This window comes from Pseudophryne corroboree, chromosome 2, assembly GCF_028390025.1.
Source record: "Pseudophryne corroboree isolate aPseCor3 chromosome 2, aPseCor3.hap2, whole genome shotgun sequence".
NCBI lineage: Eukaryota > Metazoa > Chordata > Amphibia > Anura > Myobatrachidae > Pseudophryne > Pseudophryne corroboree.
This window is the reverse complement of record NC_086445.1, coordinates 270,833,947-270,854,646: the sequence shown is the minus strand read 5'-3', so window position 1 is coordinate 270,854,646 and position 20,700 is coordinate 270,833,947. Positions and strand designations below refer to the sequence as shown.

General features: G+C 44.6%; 1 protein-coding gene across 5 annotated transcripts in view; it reads left to right on the top strand.

Moving 5' to 3' along the window:
• LRCH1 (leucine rich repeats and calponin homology domain containing 1) overlaps positions 1 to 20,700 on the top strand; it is a 403,150-nt gene that overhangs the window by 275,507 nt on the left and 106,943 nt on the right. For all 5 annotated transcript variants that reach the window (XM_063952809.1, XM_063952807.1, XM_063952808.1 and 2 more), the window contains 6 exons: positions 5,734 to 5,801; positions 11,416 to 11,502; positions 15,247 to 15,327; positions 15,417 to 15,453; positions 15,654 to 15,701; positions 19,633 to 19,702. In XM_063952809.1, the coding sequence (XP_063808879.1) occupies positions 5,734 to 5,801; positions 11,416 to 11,502; positions 15,247 to 15,327; positions 15,417 to 15,453; positions 15,654 to 15,701; positions 19,633 to 19,702 (391 nt within the window). The remainder of the gene's footprint in view (positions 1 to 5,733; positions 5,802 to 11,415; positions 11,503 to 15,246; positions 15,328 to 15,416; positions 15,454 to 15,653; positions 15,702 to 19,632; positions 19,703 to 20,700) is intronic.

Below are 20,700 nucleotides of genomic sequence, written 5' to 3'. Positions count from 1 at the left end.
GTGGGGTTACCCCGATAGCAAATATTGGCGTTATACCCTTTCCCGCCAGAAGTTAGGGCGCGTTGGGAAACACCCCTTAGGGTGGATAAGGCGCTCACACGCTTATCAAGTGGCGTTATCGTCTCCAGATACGGCCGCCCTCAAGGAGCCAGCTGATAGGAAGCTGGAAAAATATCCTAAAAAGTATATACACACATACGGTGGTTATACTGCGACCAGCAATCGCCATCAGCCTGGAGATGCAGTGCTGGGTTGGCTTGGTCGGATTCCCTGACTGAAAATATATTATTGGTATAGAGCATTTAATAGGATGCATTCTATATATATGTACGCGAGATGCACAGAGGGATATTTGCACTCTGGCATCAAGATAAGTGCGTTGTCCATATCTCCCAGAAGATGTCATGGACAAGACAGTGGTCAGGTGATACAGATCCCATACGGCACATGGAAGTATTGCCGTATAAAGGGAAGGAGTTAGTTGGGGTCGGTCCATCGGACCTGGGGACCACGGCAACAGCTGGGAAATCCAACCTTTTTACCCCAAGTTACATCTCAGCAGAAAAAGACACCGTCTTTTCAGCCTCAATCCTTCCGTTTCCATGAGGGCAAGCGGGCAAAAGGCCAGTCATATCTGCCCAGACATAGAGGTAAGGGAAGTAGACTGCAGCGGGCAGCCCCTTCCCAGGAAAGGAAGCCCTCCACCACGTCTGCCAAGTCCTCAGCAGGACGCTGGGGCCGTGCAAGCGGACTCAGGTGAGGTGGGGGGGTAGTCTCAAGAATCTCAGCGCGCAGTGGGATCACTCGCAAGTTGACCCCTAGATCGTACAAGTATTATCCCAGGGGTACAGATTGGAGAGTCGAGACATCTTTTCCTCGCAGGTTCCTGAAGTCTGCTTTACCAACGGCTTCCTCCGACAGGGAGGCAGTATTGGAAAAGATTCACAAGCTGTATTTCCAGCAGGTGATAATAAAAGTACCCCTCCTACAACAAGGAAAAGGGTATTAGTCTTCCACACTATATTGTGGTACTGAAGCCAGACGGCTTGGTGAGACGTAGTCTAAATCTGAAATCTTTGAACACTTACATAAAAAGGTTCAAATCAAGATGGAGTCACTCAGAGCAGTGATAGCGAACCAAAAAGGGGACTATATGGTGTCCCTGGACATCAAGGATTACCTCCATGTCCAAATTTGTCCTTCGCAACAAGGATACCTCTGGTTCGTGGTACAGAACTGTCAATATCAGTTTCAGACGCTGCCGTTGAAGTATCCACGGCACCCCGGGCCTTTACCAGGGTAATGGCCAAAAAGATGATTCTTCAAAGAAAAAAGGCATCTTAATTATCCCTTACTTGGACGATATCCTGAAAAGGGCAAGTTCAAGAGAACAGTTGGACGTCGGAAGAGCACTATCTAAAGTAGTTCTACGACAGCACGAGTGGATTTTAAATATTCCAAATATCGCAGCCGTTTTCCGACGATACGTCTGCTGTTCCTAGGAATGATTCTGGGCATAGTCCAGAAAAAGGTTTTCTCCTGGAGGAGAAAGCCAGGGAGTTATCCGACCTAGTCAGAAACCTCCTAAAACCAGACCAGGTATCAGTGCATCAATGCACAGGAGTCCTGGGAAAAATGGTGGCTTCTTACGAAGCGATTCCATTCGGCAGATCTCACGCAAAAAACTTTTTTTCAGGGGGATTTGCGGGACGAATGGTCCGGATCGCATCTTCAGATGCATCAGCGGATAATCCTGTCTCCAAGGACAAGGGTGTCTCTTCTGTGGGGGCTGCAGAGTGCTCATCTTCTAGAGGGCAGCACGTTCAGCATTCAGGACTGTGTTCTGGTGACCACGGATGCCAGCCTGAGAGGCTGGGGAGCAATCACACAGGGAAGAAATTTCCAAGGAAGTGTGGTCAAGTCTGGAGATTTCTCTCCACATGAATATACTGGAGCTAAGGGCAATTTACAATGCTCTGAGCCTAGGAAGACCTCTGCTTCAAAGTCAACCGGTGCTGATCCAGTAGGACATCATCATACCAGTCGCCCACGTTAACAGACGGGGCGACACAAGAAGCAGGAGGGCAATGATAGCAAGGACTTTTCGCTGGGCGAAAAATCATGTGATAACACTGTCAGCAGTGTTCATTCCGGGAGTGGACAACTGGGAAGATTTCCTCAGCATGTATGAATTCCACCCGGAAAAGTGGGAACTTAATCTGGAAGTTTCCACATGATTGTAAACCGTTGGGAAAGACCAAAGGTGGTTATGATGGCGTCCCACATGAAGCGCCAGGTCAAGAGACACTCAGGCAATAGCTGGGACGCTCTGGTAACACCGAGGGTGTACCAGTCGGTGTATGTGTTCCATCCTCTGCCTTTCATACCCAGTGTATTGAGAATGATAGGAAGGAGAGGAGTAAGAACTATACTCGTGGCTCCGGTTTGGCCAAGAAGGACTTGGTACCCGGAACTTCTAGAGATACTAAGAAGGGTCTTGATTCAGCAAGAATCATGTCTGTTCCAAGATTTACCGCAGCTGCGTTGACGCCAGGGCGGGTGAACGCCGGATCCTAAGGGAAAAAGGCATTCCGGAAGAGGTCATCCCTACCCTGGTCAGAGCCAGGAAGGAGGTGACCGCACAACATTATCACCGCTTAGGTGAAAATATGTTCCATGGTGTGAGGCCAGGAAGGCTCCACGGAAGAATTTCAACTAGGTTAATTCCTACATTTCCTGCAGACAGGAGTGTCTATGGGTCTCAAATTGGGGTCCATTAAGGTTCAAATTTCGACCTGTCGATTTTCTTCTAGAAAAGAAATTGGCTTCAGTTCCTGAAGTCCAGAAGTTTGTTAAGGGAGTACTCCATATACAACCCCCCTTTGATGTCTCCAGTGGCACTGGGAGATCTCAACGTAGTTTTGGGATTCCTAAAATCACATTGGTTTAAAACAACTCAAATCTGTGGATTTGATATATCTCACATGGAAAGTGGCCATGCTGTTGGTCCTGGCCGGGGCCAGGCGAGTGTCAGAATTGGCGGCTTTGTCTCACAAAGCCATATCTGGTTGTCCATTCGGACAGAGCAAAGCTGGGACTCGTCCCCAGTTTCTCCTTAAGGTGGTGTCAGCGTTTCACCTGAACCAGCTTATTGTGGTACCTGCGGCTACTAGGGACTTGGAGGACTCCAAGTTGCTGGATGTTGTCAGGGCCCTGAAAATATAGTTTCCAGGTCGGCTGGAGTCAGGAAATCTGACTTGCTGTTTATCCTGTATGCACCCAACATGCTGGGTGCTCCTGCTTTTAAGCAGTCGATTGCTCGTTGGATTGGTAGCACAATTCAACTTGCACATTCTGTGGCAGGTCTGCCACAGCCTAAATCTGTTAAGGCCCATTCCACAAGGAAGGTGGGCTCGTCTTGGGCGGCTGCCCGAGGGGTCTCGGCATTACAACTCTGCCGAGCAGCTACGTGGTCGGGGGAGAACACGTTTGTAAAATTCTACAAATTTGATACCCTGGCAAAAGAGGACCTGGAGTTCTCTCATTCGGTGCTGCAGAGTCATCCGCACTCTCCCGCCCGTTTGGGAGCTTTGGTATAATCCCCATGGTCCTTTCAGGAACCCCAGCATCCACTAGGACGATAGAGAAAATAAGAATTTACTTACCGATAATTCTATTTCTCGGAGTCCGTAGTGGATGCTGGGCGCCCATCCCAAGTGCGGATTATCTGCAATACTTGTACATAGTTATTGCTAACTAAATCGGGTTATTGTTATTGTGAGCCATCTTTTCAGAGGCTCCTCTGTTATCATACTGTTAACTGGGTTCAGATCACAGGTTGTACAGTGTGATTGGTGTGGCTGGTATGAGTCTTACCCGGGATTCAAAATTCCTCCCTTATTGTGTACGCTCGTCCGGGCACAGTATCTAACTGGAGTCTGGAGGAGGGTCATAGGGGGAGGAGCCAGTGCACACCACCTGATCGGAAAGCTTTACTTTTGTGCCCTGTCTCCTGCGGAGCCGCTATTCCCCATGGTCCTTTCAGGAACCCCAGCATCCACTACGGACTCCGAGAAATAGAATTATCGGTAAGTAAATTCTTATTATTTCTTTCTAAATTTCTCAATAAGAATTTTTTGGCCTAGGGGTGGCGTGAAAAAAATTCTGATATTCTAGGGTGCCGTGATTCAAAAAAGTTTGGAAACCACTGCACTAGGGTATATTCCTTTGTCAAAAGCCTGTTTCCCTGCCATTATCTCTTTGTGGGATCAAACTTAAGTACCCAGAAGAAACCTATGCAAACGCATAGAGCGCATAAAAACTCCACACATATAGGGCTCTGGTTGAAATAGAACCTGTGATCTCCGTGCAGGAATGCTAATCATTGTACTTCTGTGCTGACCATGATTCCTGTGGATTTGGATAATCAAAACTCCATATCTGTACTACATGTTATTATTTGCATAATAATAACTGGGATTGATTTAAAATATAATGGTAGCGAGGTAACAGGAGGACTTAAGAGGGCCTTAAAGTGTGAGCGTTAAATCAAATCTCAGCAGTGGTGGCAAAGTTAATATGAATAAGAATTCCATTTTAAACAGTGCAGGTAATTTGGATTAACCCTTTGTCACACAAGTGTCACAACAGTGCCAGGTTACAAATAGGCACAGCTGTGAGTCTCTCTTCACATGCACTCCTGTGTAGGGAGAATTTCTTTGTGTGCACCCAGTGAGGAGTGGAGTGTATACTGTACACATGGGCTCATGCCTGCGATGCCAGACACTTCTTGGTGCCTCAGATTTAGCCAATGCCAGCCGTTAGAAGCAGAGAGAGCTCAAATTTCTGACAATTCATTACAATCCATTTGCTGACACCCAAAAGAAATAATCTGGGTCTCTCATTATTTTACGCAAAATAATATGCTTCAGCCCTCTGCCAAAAGGTTTTGAAAAGTTCTGCATACAGTATGTTGAATTAATCAGATAAACCAATAACAAGAGGAGCCTAACTTTTAAATACAAAGATGATTGCAAGATTAACGTTTACTCTAGCAAATGCCAGTGTACCCAGGTCAGTAACAGCTCTATATACACCTTCACTTGTGTATTGTCTTGAATAAGTACTAGAAGTATATAGATTGTGCTGTATGTGCTGCCCTATGCCCCATTTAATAAATATGACCAAAACTAGCAGTTCTGTTCTACATCTTCATTGCATGCTATCCTACTTCAGCAGTGGCCTGGAGCAGTGCTTGCTTAGGCTTTCATAGCAGTTTGCCTGAGTAAGATGCTTTTGTACTAGCTGCCGAGGTTTGTGCTATGGTTGAGGGGGGTTGGGTATGGGATCCTGGCGGTCAGAATACCGACGCTAGGATCCCGACCGCCAGAATGTCGGCATGGGGCTAGTGCAACGAATCCCCTTGCGGGCTCGCTGCGCTCGCCATCCTGCAGGCAAGGTGGCTCACTGTGCTCACCACAGGTTCTATTCCCACTCCATGGGTTTCATGGACACCCAGGAGTGGGAATAGTTGTGGCGGTGCTGCCAGCATTCTGGCGGTCAGGATACCGGTGTCTGTATTCTGACCAACAGAATCACGACCGCCGGGATCCTGACTACATCCCGGTTGAGGGTGCAGCTATTGCCATTTTGAATTGGTGATAGGAATAAGATGCTAGGCTCTCATAGGTGTTGCTGTAAATATAACCTATTGTAGTCACTTTGTCATTACAGGAAAAATCAGCCGAATTTGATGAGCCTTTGCAAATACAAGAAGACTCTCCATGGTCTATACACAATAGGTGAGTCTGTGAAGAACAGGGGATTACCAGCACAAATCATTATTCCTCAGCAATAGTGTATAAAATGAAGTCAAAGCGACACTTTATACCTTCCAGATTGGGGAATAGCCTACCTTATATGTGTTGTATATAAAATATAATGTTTAGTGAGTCTGTATTGTACTAGGAGAAATTATACTCCTAACATTATTTGCCGCTTGTGAGATGATATATGACACATGGACCTAATAATAGCCATAGATCATACGACTAGCAGCATACAGTATGGGACCAGTAGTCCAGGGTTTCTATCCCAATGAAACAATTGGGGCAGATGTATTAAGCCTGGAGAAGGGATAAAGAAGTGATAAAGATGTGATAAAGTGCAAGGTGATAATGCACCAGCCAATCATTACGGATTTGAAAAATGACAGTTAGGAGCTGACTGGCTGGTGTGTTATCACCTTGCACTTATCACATCTTTATCACTTCTTTATCCCTTCTCCAGGCTTAATACATCTGCCCCAATGTGCCTTAAATGACTAAATATAAGCTTAATATAGTTTCATAACAAATTTATCTAGACAGTTCTATGATATGGTAAATGAGTATCTAATGGCTGCATATACAGTTCAGACTAGTTTGCCAGATTGCTGACTGGGGATGTGTGAGGATACCAGGGCATTGCTTAGCTCTTTCCCCCCCGCCAGCTGACTGATCTGCCTGTTGGACAGCCTTATGCCTTGCATACATAAATCACCAGAACAAATAGTTGGGGACAGATGCACCCTATTATAACACAGAATTACACCCAGCACACACTGTGAGCATGCCAGCATAGTAATACACTGAATGTCAGCAGGAGCAGCGGATACATAATGTTACACCGATGCCTTGAAAAGCACTAAGTGAAACACACTGACATTGTGGTATATATTCACAGTTGGAAAATGTACTAGACAGTCTAGAAAGCCATTAGTCTGTGAGGTATACTTCAGTATTATTAGATTCTTGCCAGTAGCGGCTCCTGCATTTGTTGTCCTGGGGGGGTTGGCCAGGAGGGGGGTTTGTAAATGTGCGCGTGCGCGGGATCGCAATCTCATATATATATATATATATATATATATATATACAAACACCAGTCAGGCGGCACTCATGGCGAGGAATAAAAAAGCAGATGCCTTGCAGAGATAATCAACGTTTCAATGTATAAAATAATACATTTTCATCAGGACAACAAGACAATAAAACATACATACCTATATAGCCCTCTCCATCTGAGCATGGCGCCGTCCGCCCGCCGCGTCCCGCTCCGTCCAATGACGTCATCCGCAGGCGCCGGCGTCATGACGACCAGACGAAGCTCACTGAAACATACATGAAAAAACCACATTACGGTGAATCAAAATAAACAGACACCTAAGTGAACATGAAAAAAAAGGAAAATCTAAAACAAAATACACAATGTAACACATTTTGGATCATGATGCCTGGCTCCAAACACTTTCTAAACGATTTTGTTTAAGGAAAACAACTATACATTAGTGGCATCAATCCCACATAGAGGACAAGTCCGCCATGTGGGTGATATACAATGATCCTATCAACCAGAATTGTGGACAGTATTACTGGAACTATTTAATGACCATACTAAACAAGAAACAGCATAAAAGAGAAAAAGCTAGAAAAAAATGGAGAACATATAAACTCCCCACCAAAACATATCATCCACATATTACAAAATGTATGCGACAACTAAGTCCCAAAAGCAAATTAAATAAAGCATGATAGCCCTTGATGTTCATTAAGGCCACGGGGAGACAAAGTATCTAAAAGAAAAATCCACTTTGCTTCCCTTTTTAATAATAAAAGGCCACGATCTCCCCCCCGTTTTAGTGGAGGAATGTGGTCTATAATGCGGTGTCGTAACTGGGCTAAAGAATGACGTGCCTCAATAAAGTGGCGTGCTACTGGCTGATCACTTTTTCCTGAATTGAGCGCTCAATTCAGGAAAAAGTGATCAGCCAGTAGCACGCCACTTTATTGAGGCACGACAGTTACGACACCGCATTATAGACCACATTCCTCCACTAAAACGGGGGGGAGATCGTGGCCTTTTATTATTAAAAAGAGAAGCAAAGTGGATTTTTCTTTTAGATACTTTGTCTCCCCGTGGCCTTAATGAACATCAAGGGCTATCATGCTTTATTTAATTTGCTTTTGGGACTTAGTTGTCGCATACATTTTGTTATATGTGGATGATATGTTTTGGTGGGGAGTTTATATGTTCTCCATTTTTTTCTAGCTTTTTCTCTTTTATGCTGTTTCTTGTTTAGTATGGTCATTAAATAGTTCCAGTAATACTGTCCACAATTCTGGTTGATAGGATCATTGTATATCACCCACATGGCGGACTTGTCCTCTATGTGGGATTGATGCCACTAATGTATAGTTGTTTTCCTTAAACAAAATCGTTTAGAAAGTGTTTGGAGCCAGGCATCATGATCCAAAATGTGTTACATTGTGTATTTTGTTTTAGATTTCCCTTTTTTGTCATGTTCACTTAGGTGTCTGTTTATTTTGATTCACCGTAATGTGGTTTTTTCATGTATGTTTCAGTGAGCTTCGTCTGGTCGTCATGACGCCGGACGCCGGCGCCTGCGGATGACGTCATTGGACGGAGCGGGACGCGGCGGGCGGACGGCGCCATGCTCAGATGGAGAGGGCTATATAGGTATGTATGTTTTATTGTCTTGTTGTCCTGATGAAAATGTATTATTTTATACATTGAAACGTTGATTATCTCTGCAAGGCATCTGCTTTTTTATTCCTCGCCATGAGTGCCGCCTGACTGGTGTTTGTGTATTTTGGAAGGGCTTGTCCCTAATTCCTCCTGGAGGGCACCGGCTTTACTAGATGTTATTATCATAAACGGAGTGCCGCCTGACTTGCTGGAGTATATATATATATATATATATATATACACGCACAAATGAACAAACCAGCTGCAGCTGATGCAGTCCCTAGAAGCCGGGTAGGACTGCACTGGTAGCAGAGGAGTGGTTTCCCATTGAAAGTGATCTCCAGTCCAGTATGTTATTAACATGTGACGATCCACAAGCCACTGCTCGGTAGTCACTGTGGGTGGTGGATTTTACTGGGGGAGGGGGTGGTGTGAAATCCGCCACTGATGTTGAATGTCGGCAGAAGCAAATACACAGAACAAGGATTCCTTGCTCTTGTGATTCTGGTTCTTCTGATATTCTATGTGCTACAGATGTGTCCTCATACACCTAGCATCAATACTACACGAAACGGCAGTGTTCCAAACTTTTCTTTCAATTTTTAATGTTATTTGCATTGCAGACGCAGCAAACACCACTCAAAGTGTACTACAGACACTGGGCAGTGACATTTACCGCACAGGAATTAGGGGTCTACTCATGAGGCAGTGAAAAGTGTGGAGAAGTGAGCCTGTGGAAAAGTTGCCCATGGCAACCAATCAGCAATTGTATAGTATGCAAATTATAAATGTTACTTCAATGCTGATTGGTCGCCATGGCCAATTTCTCCACTGGCTCACTTCTCCCCACTTTTCACTGCTTCATGAACAGACCCCTTAGTTTTAAACATGCAAAAAGTGGCAGATGTAGCACAACGGAACATGGTGTGAGAAAAAGCTGCGGCCACTGCATTGTAGCACCTCGCATACAGAGTCAGACTCAGTCACACACAGATGTATAAATGTCACACATCAAATGATCAGTGCAATCTAGCAAAGTAGTTTTGTTGCTGACAGTTGTTTTATTTATGCAAATTAGATGCACAATTTGAGCAAGTTGCCCGGGATCGGCTGTTCCGAGAGGGGCTGTATGGTGTGACTGAAGCCACAGTGCACGGGACACATCTGTTCTAAGCAAGACAAAATACAGTATGAGGGATTTCAAGTTGTTACTATTGGGACTATGTGGGAGATGTATCAAGTGTTGTGATAAAGTGGAGAAGTTGCCCAAAGCATCAAATCAGCTTCTGACTGTCCGGTATCTAGTCAGCCCTTGAAATGACTCTTATAAGCGGACTGGTTGCTTTGGACAACTTCTGTACTTTCTTGCTCTCCAAGGCTTGACACATCTCCGCCTATATATTACCAACTACCGGATACTATAATGTGATAGCAGGGTGGACGAGTACAATATGTTGACATATTCAGACTGTCAACTTGCACAAGAGGTTGACATGTCAGATGACAGCATTCACATTGTTGACATTCACATATTAGACGTACCAAGTAGGATATTAGCGCCTACAAATGCATAAAGTGTGCATTCCATTCGTTACACAAACGCACGCTTGTACACCGGGTGAAGGCTTTTACTAGCATTAGCATAAAATCACAGGCATGACTACAGCAATAAACGCTAAGCGGTCACAGCAGTGTTTGCCTCGGAATCGGCCCCTCAGTGAGTGGATGGTATCAGCAACGGTCAATTGTGCAATTCACACTAACCCTCCAGCAACCAATCTGCTCTACCAAAAACAAGTCACTTAGGGCGGGATGCATTATTGTTTGGAGAGTGATAAAGTGGGGACAGATAACGCATCAGCCAAACAGCTCCTAACTTATTTTTCAAACATAGCCTGTAACATGACAGTTAGGACCTGATTGGCTGGTATGTTATCTCTCCCCACTTTATCACTCTCCAAGGTTTAGTACATAGGCCCAAATGTATTAAGCCTTAAAAAGTGGGAGATAGATAAAGTACCAGCCAATCAGCTTCCTACCTGCCATGTTATGCTGCATTCACACCGCAAATGCCGGGTCCTACCCGGTAAGACAAACGTGTACTTACCGGGTGGGATCCGGCATTTGCGCTCCGTTGCAGGCTTCCCGACCCGGCAATATACCGGGTCGGTTGCCATGACAACGGAGGCCGCAGCAGCAGCAGGGGCGGGGGTGTAGGCGGCGTCGGGAGATGAGCTCATCTCCAGCGCCGCCTCTCCCTATCTTGTGAATGGGAACCGTGTCGCATCGACACAGCTCCCATTCACACCGCACCTGACCCGGTAATCAACCCGGGTAAAACCCTTCTTTTTTACCGGGTTGATTTACCGGGTCAGGCGACCCGCTAAATCGCCCAGTGTGCTTTCACATCGCACACTGACCCGGTTCGACACGGCAATATGCCGTGTCGGTACCGGGTTATTTGTGCGATGTGAAAGGGGTATTACAGGATGTGTTTGAAAAATGACAGGAGCTTGTTTGTTGGTACTTTATTACATATTTATTACTCTCCACTTTATCACTTTTGAAGGCTTAATACATTTGGGACATAGGCCCTTATGTCTGTTAATGTCGGAATTGAATAAGGCTGCAACTGTTAAGGGGTTAAGGGGGGTACATACGGGGAGATGTGTGCTGAGTGGTCTATCACAGAGAGCTCAGCACACATCTCTCCTTAGTTGATACACGTTACACTGGGCAATCTAAGAAATATAGAGTTTGGGCAGTTTAAACAAAATCCTGATTTCCAGCATTGGAATAAATTGAAGCATGTATAAATGTATAACATTTCTAGCTTCAGGATTACTTCATTTGTGTCAGATTTAATTGCTGCCTTTTTGTTTTGCATTGTAGCAAGAAGCATTCAGAAAATCCAGACATTAGTACAGGAATGATAGACCAGTTAAGAGAAGCTGTTGATATGTTGCAGGATCCTACACGGTAAGTAGTAATATTCTGGAGTAATATACAGGAGTGTCATTACAACAGTCAAGTGTGGATGAACTTTTATATACCAAAATGTAAAGTTATTGGATTTACTAGTACATTTTGCTGACTCAGCTTGAAGCAGAATGGAACATTTCACTAAGTTAAGGTAAAAGCCTCCTTAATTATTAGTGGAAATACAATATTGTTTCAGAAGTTGTTTACTGGATTGTCCCTTGTATCCACCTGTGGCTAGGCATGAAAGTCCCAGAGGGAACTGTTTGGATAGTCAGGACTTTCTGCCTACTTCCAGGACTGCCAGCTACTGTATTTTCCCTATCTGCCAGCACTAGCACCATTGCATGCCACTCATTTACAGGAGAGTAACTGGGAGCCATCTGGGAGACGTGGTTGCCCCCTTTACAGTGCACTGTGCATTAGCTCTGTCCTGATTGGATGGAATAAAAAGTTGTTAGGTACAGTTACAACAGCACTCCCAGGCCCTCATAAAATTTTTAATTAACCCTGGAAAGTACATGCCTGGTTTTCCCCAAGGGCTCCTCTATTTCTGCAGTATAGCACTGGAAAACAATCTCTAGTTGACCTTTCCAAAATGGCCGCTTAGATGGTTTTTAGTATGAGGAACAATTTTGTTATTCGTCTATGTGGTAACAGACCCATACGATGGATGCAAAAAGTTGGTGCTGTACTAGGGACTCAGAGGGGCCTCAGTAAAGCTGTTCTATTGTGCAACTTTCCTAAGTGGAAGGGCAGATCAGTGGAACATTGCTGCTTTATAGAATTCAAAACACAAGGCTATTGTAAGGTAATACTTCAGCATAAAGCAGTGTGTTTTATAATACAGTTTGTTAAGTGGATCTTTCTTTCCACCCACAACTTCCTCTCACAGATTTACCAGACATATATGATGATTAATAGTTTCGAGATCAGAGCTGAGAGTTTAATATAGATCAATTTCCTTGGGGGAGTTCACAGATTAAAAAGATAACTGCTAAAATACAGTATTAAAGTAAAGATCCATCAGATTTTTATTTTATTTAAATGGTGACTTGCCATCTAAGGTTATTATTATTTAGTTCTTAAAGAAATAATGCTGCTGCTGCTGCTGCTGCTGATGATGATGATAATAATGATAAAAAAACATTGGGTTTTTTTTTTTTGCTCTTTCACTCACTGTTTGTTTGTTTTCAGCATGCCTTCCCTAACCTCATATTATGGGGTCCTTACCAAATGTAATATACCCTAACAATACATCAGGGGCAGATTTGTTTTATGGTGGCTGATAAATGTCAAAGCACAGTTTACAAATTGTCTATTTTTATAACAAGGGAGGTGTTTTACTAAAACATAATTGCTTTATAATACCACACAAGTATCTTATGTGATCATTTGGCTACTTTCGTACTCTAAAATGATCACTATTCACATAAGGTGTATCTTGCATGTTTTTGCTTAGTGAATGATCAGGAAGTAAGCGTACATAGGTATAGACCGTACAGAGTCATAGGCTTCTCCTGGTAACCACCTCACACTCCTGCAGCCATCACTTTTCCCTCACTGCTTCCCATCCCTACCCTGACATCTCTAACCATAACTTCTTCAAGTGTTCACTATTTTCTGCCTCTTCTGCTGAACCTGGTGCATCTCCTACTACTTGTCCTACCTACTTCTCCCTCTGCCCCTCAATCTACACTGTAAGTTGTCACTAACAGGGCCCTCTGACCTCTGTATTTAGCCTTGGCTGGAGATAAAGGGGGTCATTCCGACCCGATCGCTCGCTGCAGTTTGTCGCAGCGCAGCAATCGGGTCGGAATCGCGCATGCGCCGGTGTTGCAGTGCGCCGGCGCATGGCTGTCATCGCTGCCTAGCGATTGCCTCTGAGCGGGAACCGCCGTTTAGGAGGCGCGGTCCGGCCAACGCTGGCGTGGCCGGACCGTTGGGGGGGCGGGCCGTGGCAGCTACGTGATGTCTCACGCAGCCGCTGCGGCCAGCGGCAGCAAAGACCAACTCCCGGCCAGCCGCAGGATCTGCGTTGGCCGGGAGTTACTCCTGAAATACAAAAGCATCTCGCCGCTGTGCGTTGCTTTTGTATTTGTGCAGGGGGGGGGGGGGGGGGGCGGCACTGACATGCGCGGCGGACTAGCCCTGCGCTGGGCGTCCCCCCGCATGACAGTGAATTTTGCACAGCTACGATCAACTCGGAATGACCCCCAAAGTCGCTGGCAATAAAGTACCAGACAGTCGGCTCCTAACGGCCATGTCACAGGCTGTGTGTTTGAAAAGTGACAGATAGGATCAGATTAGCTGGTACTTTATCTCCAGCGACTTTGGGGGTCATTCAGAGTTGATCGCTAGCTGCCGTTGTTCGCAGCGATCAGGCTAAAAAAACGGCATTTCTGCGCAAGCGTATGCCCCGCAATGTGCTCGCGCAACGTACCGGTACAAAGCCCGTTGTGGTTGTGAACAGGTTCTAGCGAAGTTTTCAGTCGCACTGACGGCCACAAGAAGATTGACAGAAAGGGGGTGTTTCTGGGTGTCAACTGACCGTTTTCAGGGATGGTTTGCAAAAACGCAGGCATGTCTGAAAAAATGCAGGCGTGGCTGGGCGGGTGTATGACATCAAATCCGGACACGTATAGGCTGAAGTGATCGCAAGCGCTGAGTAGGTTCAGAGCTACTCAGAAACTGCACAAACTGTTTTTGCAGAGTTCGGCTGCACATGCGTTCACACTTCTGCTAAGCTAAAATACACTCCCCAGTGGCCGGCGGCATAGCGTTTGCACGGCTGCTAAAACTAGCCAGCGAGCGATCAACTCAGAATGACCCCCTTTATCTCCAGTCAAGGCTTAGTAAGTAGACCCATGTCTCATGTCTGTCCTCCCAATACCTCTACCCATTTGCACACTATCCATCCTTTGCGTTATCTCTAATGGTGGGTATACCCTATGCGATACGCCCCATGTGCTTTATCACACAGTATGTTCCTTCCCTCCTGGGTCACCCGACATAGTTTGTAAACACTGAGCGATACAGAAAACAATATCGCTCCGTGACCTCACGCCACGGACGGCCCGTAAATGTACTTTTGGCCAACATAGTCAAAATTGACCTGCATGTACAGTCGACAGAGGGGGTCGTTAACGACCCCTGGGAACGCGCATCGGCCGTTGTTTGACGCATACACACTGTAATTTTTTAGTCAGTATTGCTCAGAAGGGGGAAAATGAGCGATATTTACTAAAATATCGCAGTGTGTGTATGCACCTTAACTGTAAGATTCAAACCTAATTGCATATTATGTATTATGTGAACTGTATATTCTGAGAATCTACAAACATCCGGCCCTGACACAGAACTGTTTTAAGATATTTATTTTATACTGTCTAATTGCTTCCTTGCCTGTCTGGCACTGCAGAATTGTGGCGCCTTATAAATAAACTTTGAGGATGATAATCGCAACAACATTTCTGACTGAAGAGATGTAACTGAGCAGTAACGGGCTGTTGTCACACAGGCAGAGTTCAGTGAGGGTGTGTTGATGGGGCAGTGGGCATGCAGAGTTGGACTTAAGTGTAAATATGCCTTTGCAAGTGCATCTTGGCCACCAAGGAAGGGTCTGATCCCTAAGTGTATAAATAGGGGGCAGACATACTGCAAGTTGCAGACAACTCAAATCTATGTAGAGCACACATTAACAATCTCTGCATCGGCTATGAATGTGTATATTTTCTCTTCCAGACTAAGTATGGAAATTGAAGACAGCACAGAACAGTACAGTTTACAGACTACCTTGTCTGATCTGAACAAGTCCACAGTAAAGTGTGTTTATCTACCATAGTAAAATATATTTTTTATGCTCATTTGAATCAGATCCCCAGTAGATTGACTCTCTTCTATTTATTTTCCAGTGGGCGAGTGGAGCTACAGATGTCTCCGATACTGCAGGTAGTAATTTTAAAGTTTCCATACAGTGTATGCTTTTATGACCTAGCGTTAGTAAGATTGTTTTATATGTATGAGCCTATAAAATGTAAAAGCAATAAATGTATTGCAGCTCTCAGGCCGCAGGTCTTGGTATCTGTAGCAGACAAAGGACATCTGTTCAGCTAACTCACTAATACTGTGACTTTGCTTTCAATGTGCAGAATGACACGCTGACGGAGACTGAGGCATGTTACAACTCACAGGAAGAGGTGGGCTACACCTTAATGTATTTACAAGTGTGACATTTCTATGTGGAGATTTAGGGGGGTATTCAATTAGTGGCGAAAAATCGTAAGTGATTCGACACAGTTGCGGGCGTTTTCGACCATTTTTGAATCCATTTTTGGCCATGCCTTTTCACTTTTTTTTTTTTGTTTTTTTTATTCGGCATGGGCGAAAACGGGCCAAAAAACTGGCGAAAATGCCCACAAAGGGGTGTATTCAATAAGAGTTAGAATCTGCCATCTTGTTGGAAAGCAGGCAGCTTTTGACTGATTGAGGTCGGAAGGGGTTCCAACCTATTCATTACCGGCAAATATTTTCCGACAAGTCGGGAAATCCAAGTTGTCAGAAGACTGAATACACGCGTATCGGCTGCTTCAGCCGCCGACCCATGTGTATTGTCGGAAGCGGTGCCAAACTCGACAGGTTTTAGCCCCATTTCCGACAATGTCAATCCGACTTTTAAAAAAGTCGGATTAACACTGTTGGGACCAGTCCAAACCTGTTGGGTTTGGCCCGGCATTGAATAGAGTGCTGTTGGGTCCTTTCCGTCGGAAAGGACCCGACAGCTATTGAATACAGCCCATATTCGACAAAACACGTGGATCAGCGGCGAATTCGACGATCCACGTGGTTTCACCCATGACGGATTTTTCGACCAGTCGAAAAATCGGCCCGGGCAGTCAATAGGTCGAATCTAAATGACAGTAATTGAATACCCCCCTTAAAGTACAATGTTTGGCTATTATCTGGCGGCACATGTAATGATATTATACAATTAAGTAAATGTAAAAGTTATCCAGCCTTACTTAAAGTAAATGTAGAAAGCAGCTAAATATTTACCCACCCTATATAATAAAAGGCTAATAGGCCCTACACACTTACCGATTACACTGAGTGATATGAACGATCTCGTTCATTAATGAACAAGATATCGTTCATATCGCTTAGTGTGTAGGCACCAACAATGAATTATGTGCAGCCCCACAGTCATTCATTGTTGGTGCCGGCTCGTTTATACATGCAAGCCAATATGGACAATATTGTCCATATTAGCATCCAGGGCTATGGGGCCAAGTGATGTTAGGGAGTGAAGAAACTTCATTCCCCCCCCCCCCCCGCGCGCGCACACCGCCGGGTCGTCCATCGGCCGTCGGGCACCTTGGCCAGTGTGTAGGGCCCATAAGGCTGCTCCTCACCTCTGTTATGTGCGCTAGCGCCCACTAGAGGCCGCCACAGCTGAAAGTGATAACTCAGGAAGATGTAACAGCCTGCTTCTAATTAATAAAAAATACTGATCTGACTGTTTCACAATCGCTGCATATGGAGAGAGGGTGTTGGGGAGAGAGAGAGAGAGCGGGGTTAGGGGTAGGTTTTTGGTATGCCAATTGCCATTTATAATGACCTATATAAAAGGCTAATGCCGCTCCTCACCTCTCTGGTTGCTCCGGCGGCCACTGGAGGGCAAGTAACAGCAGTAACTAAGACACGGGTGCAGGAACCACCAGATGGAGTTTAACGATCTGCATCTTTTGCACGTAATATCTTTTATATAACCATAAAAAATGTTTCCCCCATTTTAAGTTTTGCATGAAATATTCATAACAAAGTGCATTCACAGGGACTTATAAGGGCCATACATAAGAAACGTGGTATCCCAACACCAATCTGATCCGCCAAGCAGCCATCAAAGCTGCAGATGGTGGAAATCGATGATCGGTGATCAATCGGGGTTTGGGAAATGTAGCATGTTTAAAGATACCTGACTCACCAATCCAAATCCTTTTTTGGTCAGAATCAGCAAATCAGGAATGTCAAACATGTTTGGATTTCCCAGATTCCCCTGCCCCCGGCAGAATGGGGAATTGGAGCAATAAATTTTGGCTGTATATTGTAGGCCCCATTATTCTGTTTGTGTTGTTTAATTCCCCTCCGACTTGCACCTCCAAAAACTAACAAATAAATAAAGGGTTTCCATTAAAAAATCAATCAATCAATTACTTTGTTTAGAAATGACAAGATAGCATAAGATAATGGGTTGTATATACAATGGGACTTATACTGTATTCTCACTTTGTATCAACAGTCAGTAAATTTGCCTTACGTAAAACCATATAGCACAAATAAGGCTAATTCTAGTAAAAGTGTTTTACTTGGTAAAGTGTAATTCTAACTTATTTCGCAAAAGGGATAGCAGTGATAACAACCAGTATGGGGTAATGTACTTAGTCACAGGGCTGCATTATTATTATTATCACTGTCAGTGATTTGTAAGGTGCCACAGTGTAGGACATTGGGGAAATAAGGCATACGTGAAACAAGGGCATACTCTGGTTGAGTGTGAAATCCCGGTGGTCGGGATCCTGACCATCAGAATCCTGACACCGGAATCCTGAGAATGTTGAAGGCTTCCGGGTAAGTTTTTTATCCCTAACCCACCCCTAACTCAGCCTAACCCTAACCGTCCTCTCACAGCCTATCCCTAACCATCCCTTCTCACAGCCTAACCCTAACCATCCCTTCTCACAGCCTAACCCTAACCATTCCTTCCCATAGCCTAACCCTAACCATCCCTTCTCACAGCCTAACCCTAACCATCCCTTCTCACAGCCTAACCCTAACCATTCCTTCCCACAGCCTAACCCTAACCATCCCTTCTCACAGCCTAACCCTAACCATCCCTTCCCACAGCCTAACCCTAACCATCCCTTCCCACATCCTAACCCTAACCATCCCTTCCCACAGCCTAACCCTAACCATCCCTTCCCACAGCCTAACCCTAACCATCCCTTCCCACAGCCTAACCCTAACCATCCCTTCTCACAGCCTAACCCTAACCATGCCTTCTCACAGCCTAACCCTAACCATTCCTTCCCATAGCCTAACCCTAACCATCCCTTCTCACAGCCTAACCCTAACCATCCCTTCCCACAGCCTATCCCTAACCATCCCCTCTCACAGCCAAACCTTAACCATCCCCTCTCACAGCCTAACCCTAACCATCCCTTCCCACAGCCTAAACCTAACCATCCCTTCTCACAGCCTAACCCTAGCCATCGCCTCCCATAGCCTAACCCTAAACGTCCCCTCCCGCAGCCTAACCTTAACCATCCCTTCTCACAGCCTAACCATTGCCATTGCCTCCCATAGCCTAACCCTAAATTGCCCCACCCGCAGCCTAACCTTAACCCTCCTCCTAGTGCCTAACACTAACCCAAGCCCTCATACTCACCTCAGGGATCTGTTGGCAATCTCAGCGTCTGGAATACAGTGTCAGTATTTTGACCAGTAAAAGAGAAGTGACTGTGGCTTACAGTAGAGATTGGGACAGCTGTAAGTGTGTACTAATTTGAGTAGTGTAGTTTACTTCCCCTATTTGTAACTGTAGAAGTTCCAGCATGGCACTGAAGTCTGTGTGCATGTACAGTGCTCCCACCAGAATGTAAATAGTTTCCTGTATTTACTAAACAAGCAGCAGTGATGCTCCAACATTCACACGTTAGGAGAGATGGGAGACAACGTGGAATTAACGAGACAAAAGGGGCAGACAAAGGTTTAAGAGGGAGAGATCTTCTTTAACGTTTACTAAATACATTGATTTATCTATCTAGTTTTCTTTTGTGGCTTTTAACTATCAATTTGTGTCATACAACACAAAGCTTCTGTCTAGTTACAGCTCTACCCAAAGCAGAGAGCACCGCAGAGATTGTTACGTCCCAGGGTAATATAATGAAACATTTCAGTTTAATACTATAACGACATGACTGACACAGTTGTAAACAAGAAAGATAAAGCAATATATTTTGTCAAACTCGCAGGCGGGCCTAGCAACTTGATTTGATTTTAACTTCCCGATGTGATATTCTTTAGGAGGAGAATTCCACTGAAATATTAATATGTATTTCTGTTGACCTCTAGGCTGAAGACAGCACCCCTGCCATGTCTCCAGTACACAGCACAGCGGCCTTTGGCCTGAAACCTCGATGTGGTAGGTTTCATTCAAAGTACATGTATATATTTAAAGAACGCAGGGCCTGATTTTGATTTGGAAGTAAAGGAAAAAACTTTGTATCTGGAACAAACCATGTTGCAATGCAAGGGGAGCTAATGCATTTATATTGTTTCTGTGCAGGGTAAATACTGGCTGCTTTTGCATGTAGCCCACAAACGTTAGACAGCTTAGTTTTTGCACCGCAATTTAAATTTCAGTTTGTACACACCCCACCTAAATCTAAACCTCTCTCTGCAAATGTTTACAGCTGCCTCACCTACAGTGCAATATGGTTTTGCCCAGGTGCACAGTTACTTGATTTTTTGCTTTACTTCCAAATCAGAATCAATCCCACAGTTTGTAGAGGTGTACTTTCTATATTTATTTTCATTAATAGAAGCAATCAGAGTACTATGATGTGTTCTACTATAATGCTTACTTATCACAAAGATTTCTTTAAGGTTTTGCAAAGCCCATACAGAGCCATTTAATTACTGTATGACTTAGGACCATTTTTCTCCTTGGGGCCCCGCTCCACATTTTAATTCTTTACCTAATAAGAAAAATAAAAAAAAGATGAAGTAAACCTATAAAGTGTATAATGTAGTTCCTTATTACTCGTTCCCTGAATATATTTCATCTGGCACCTGGATTTCTTTCAAGACGCCATTGTGACAGACCTTAAATTCCTTCCAGTGATTCCTATTAGGTACCAAACAGTCTTACTAAATTGCAGGAACCTACAGTATCCCCACCTATCTTGTTAGCCTGAGAACATCAGGGCGCTTAATTATATGAAAATGTGCTCTGTGAGCTGACTGCTTTTTTTTTTTTTTGGGGGGGGGAACCATGAAATATCAATACTTGCAAACATGTCCTTCTCCCAGTGGTTTCAAAGAGGGTTTTGCATGGATGCAGAGAAGATAGCTGACTGGTTCCACTTCGTCTTGGGACTTCTCTAATCACCTGCTCCTTGAGGGCATAAAGAAAACAGG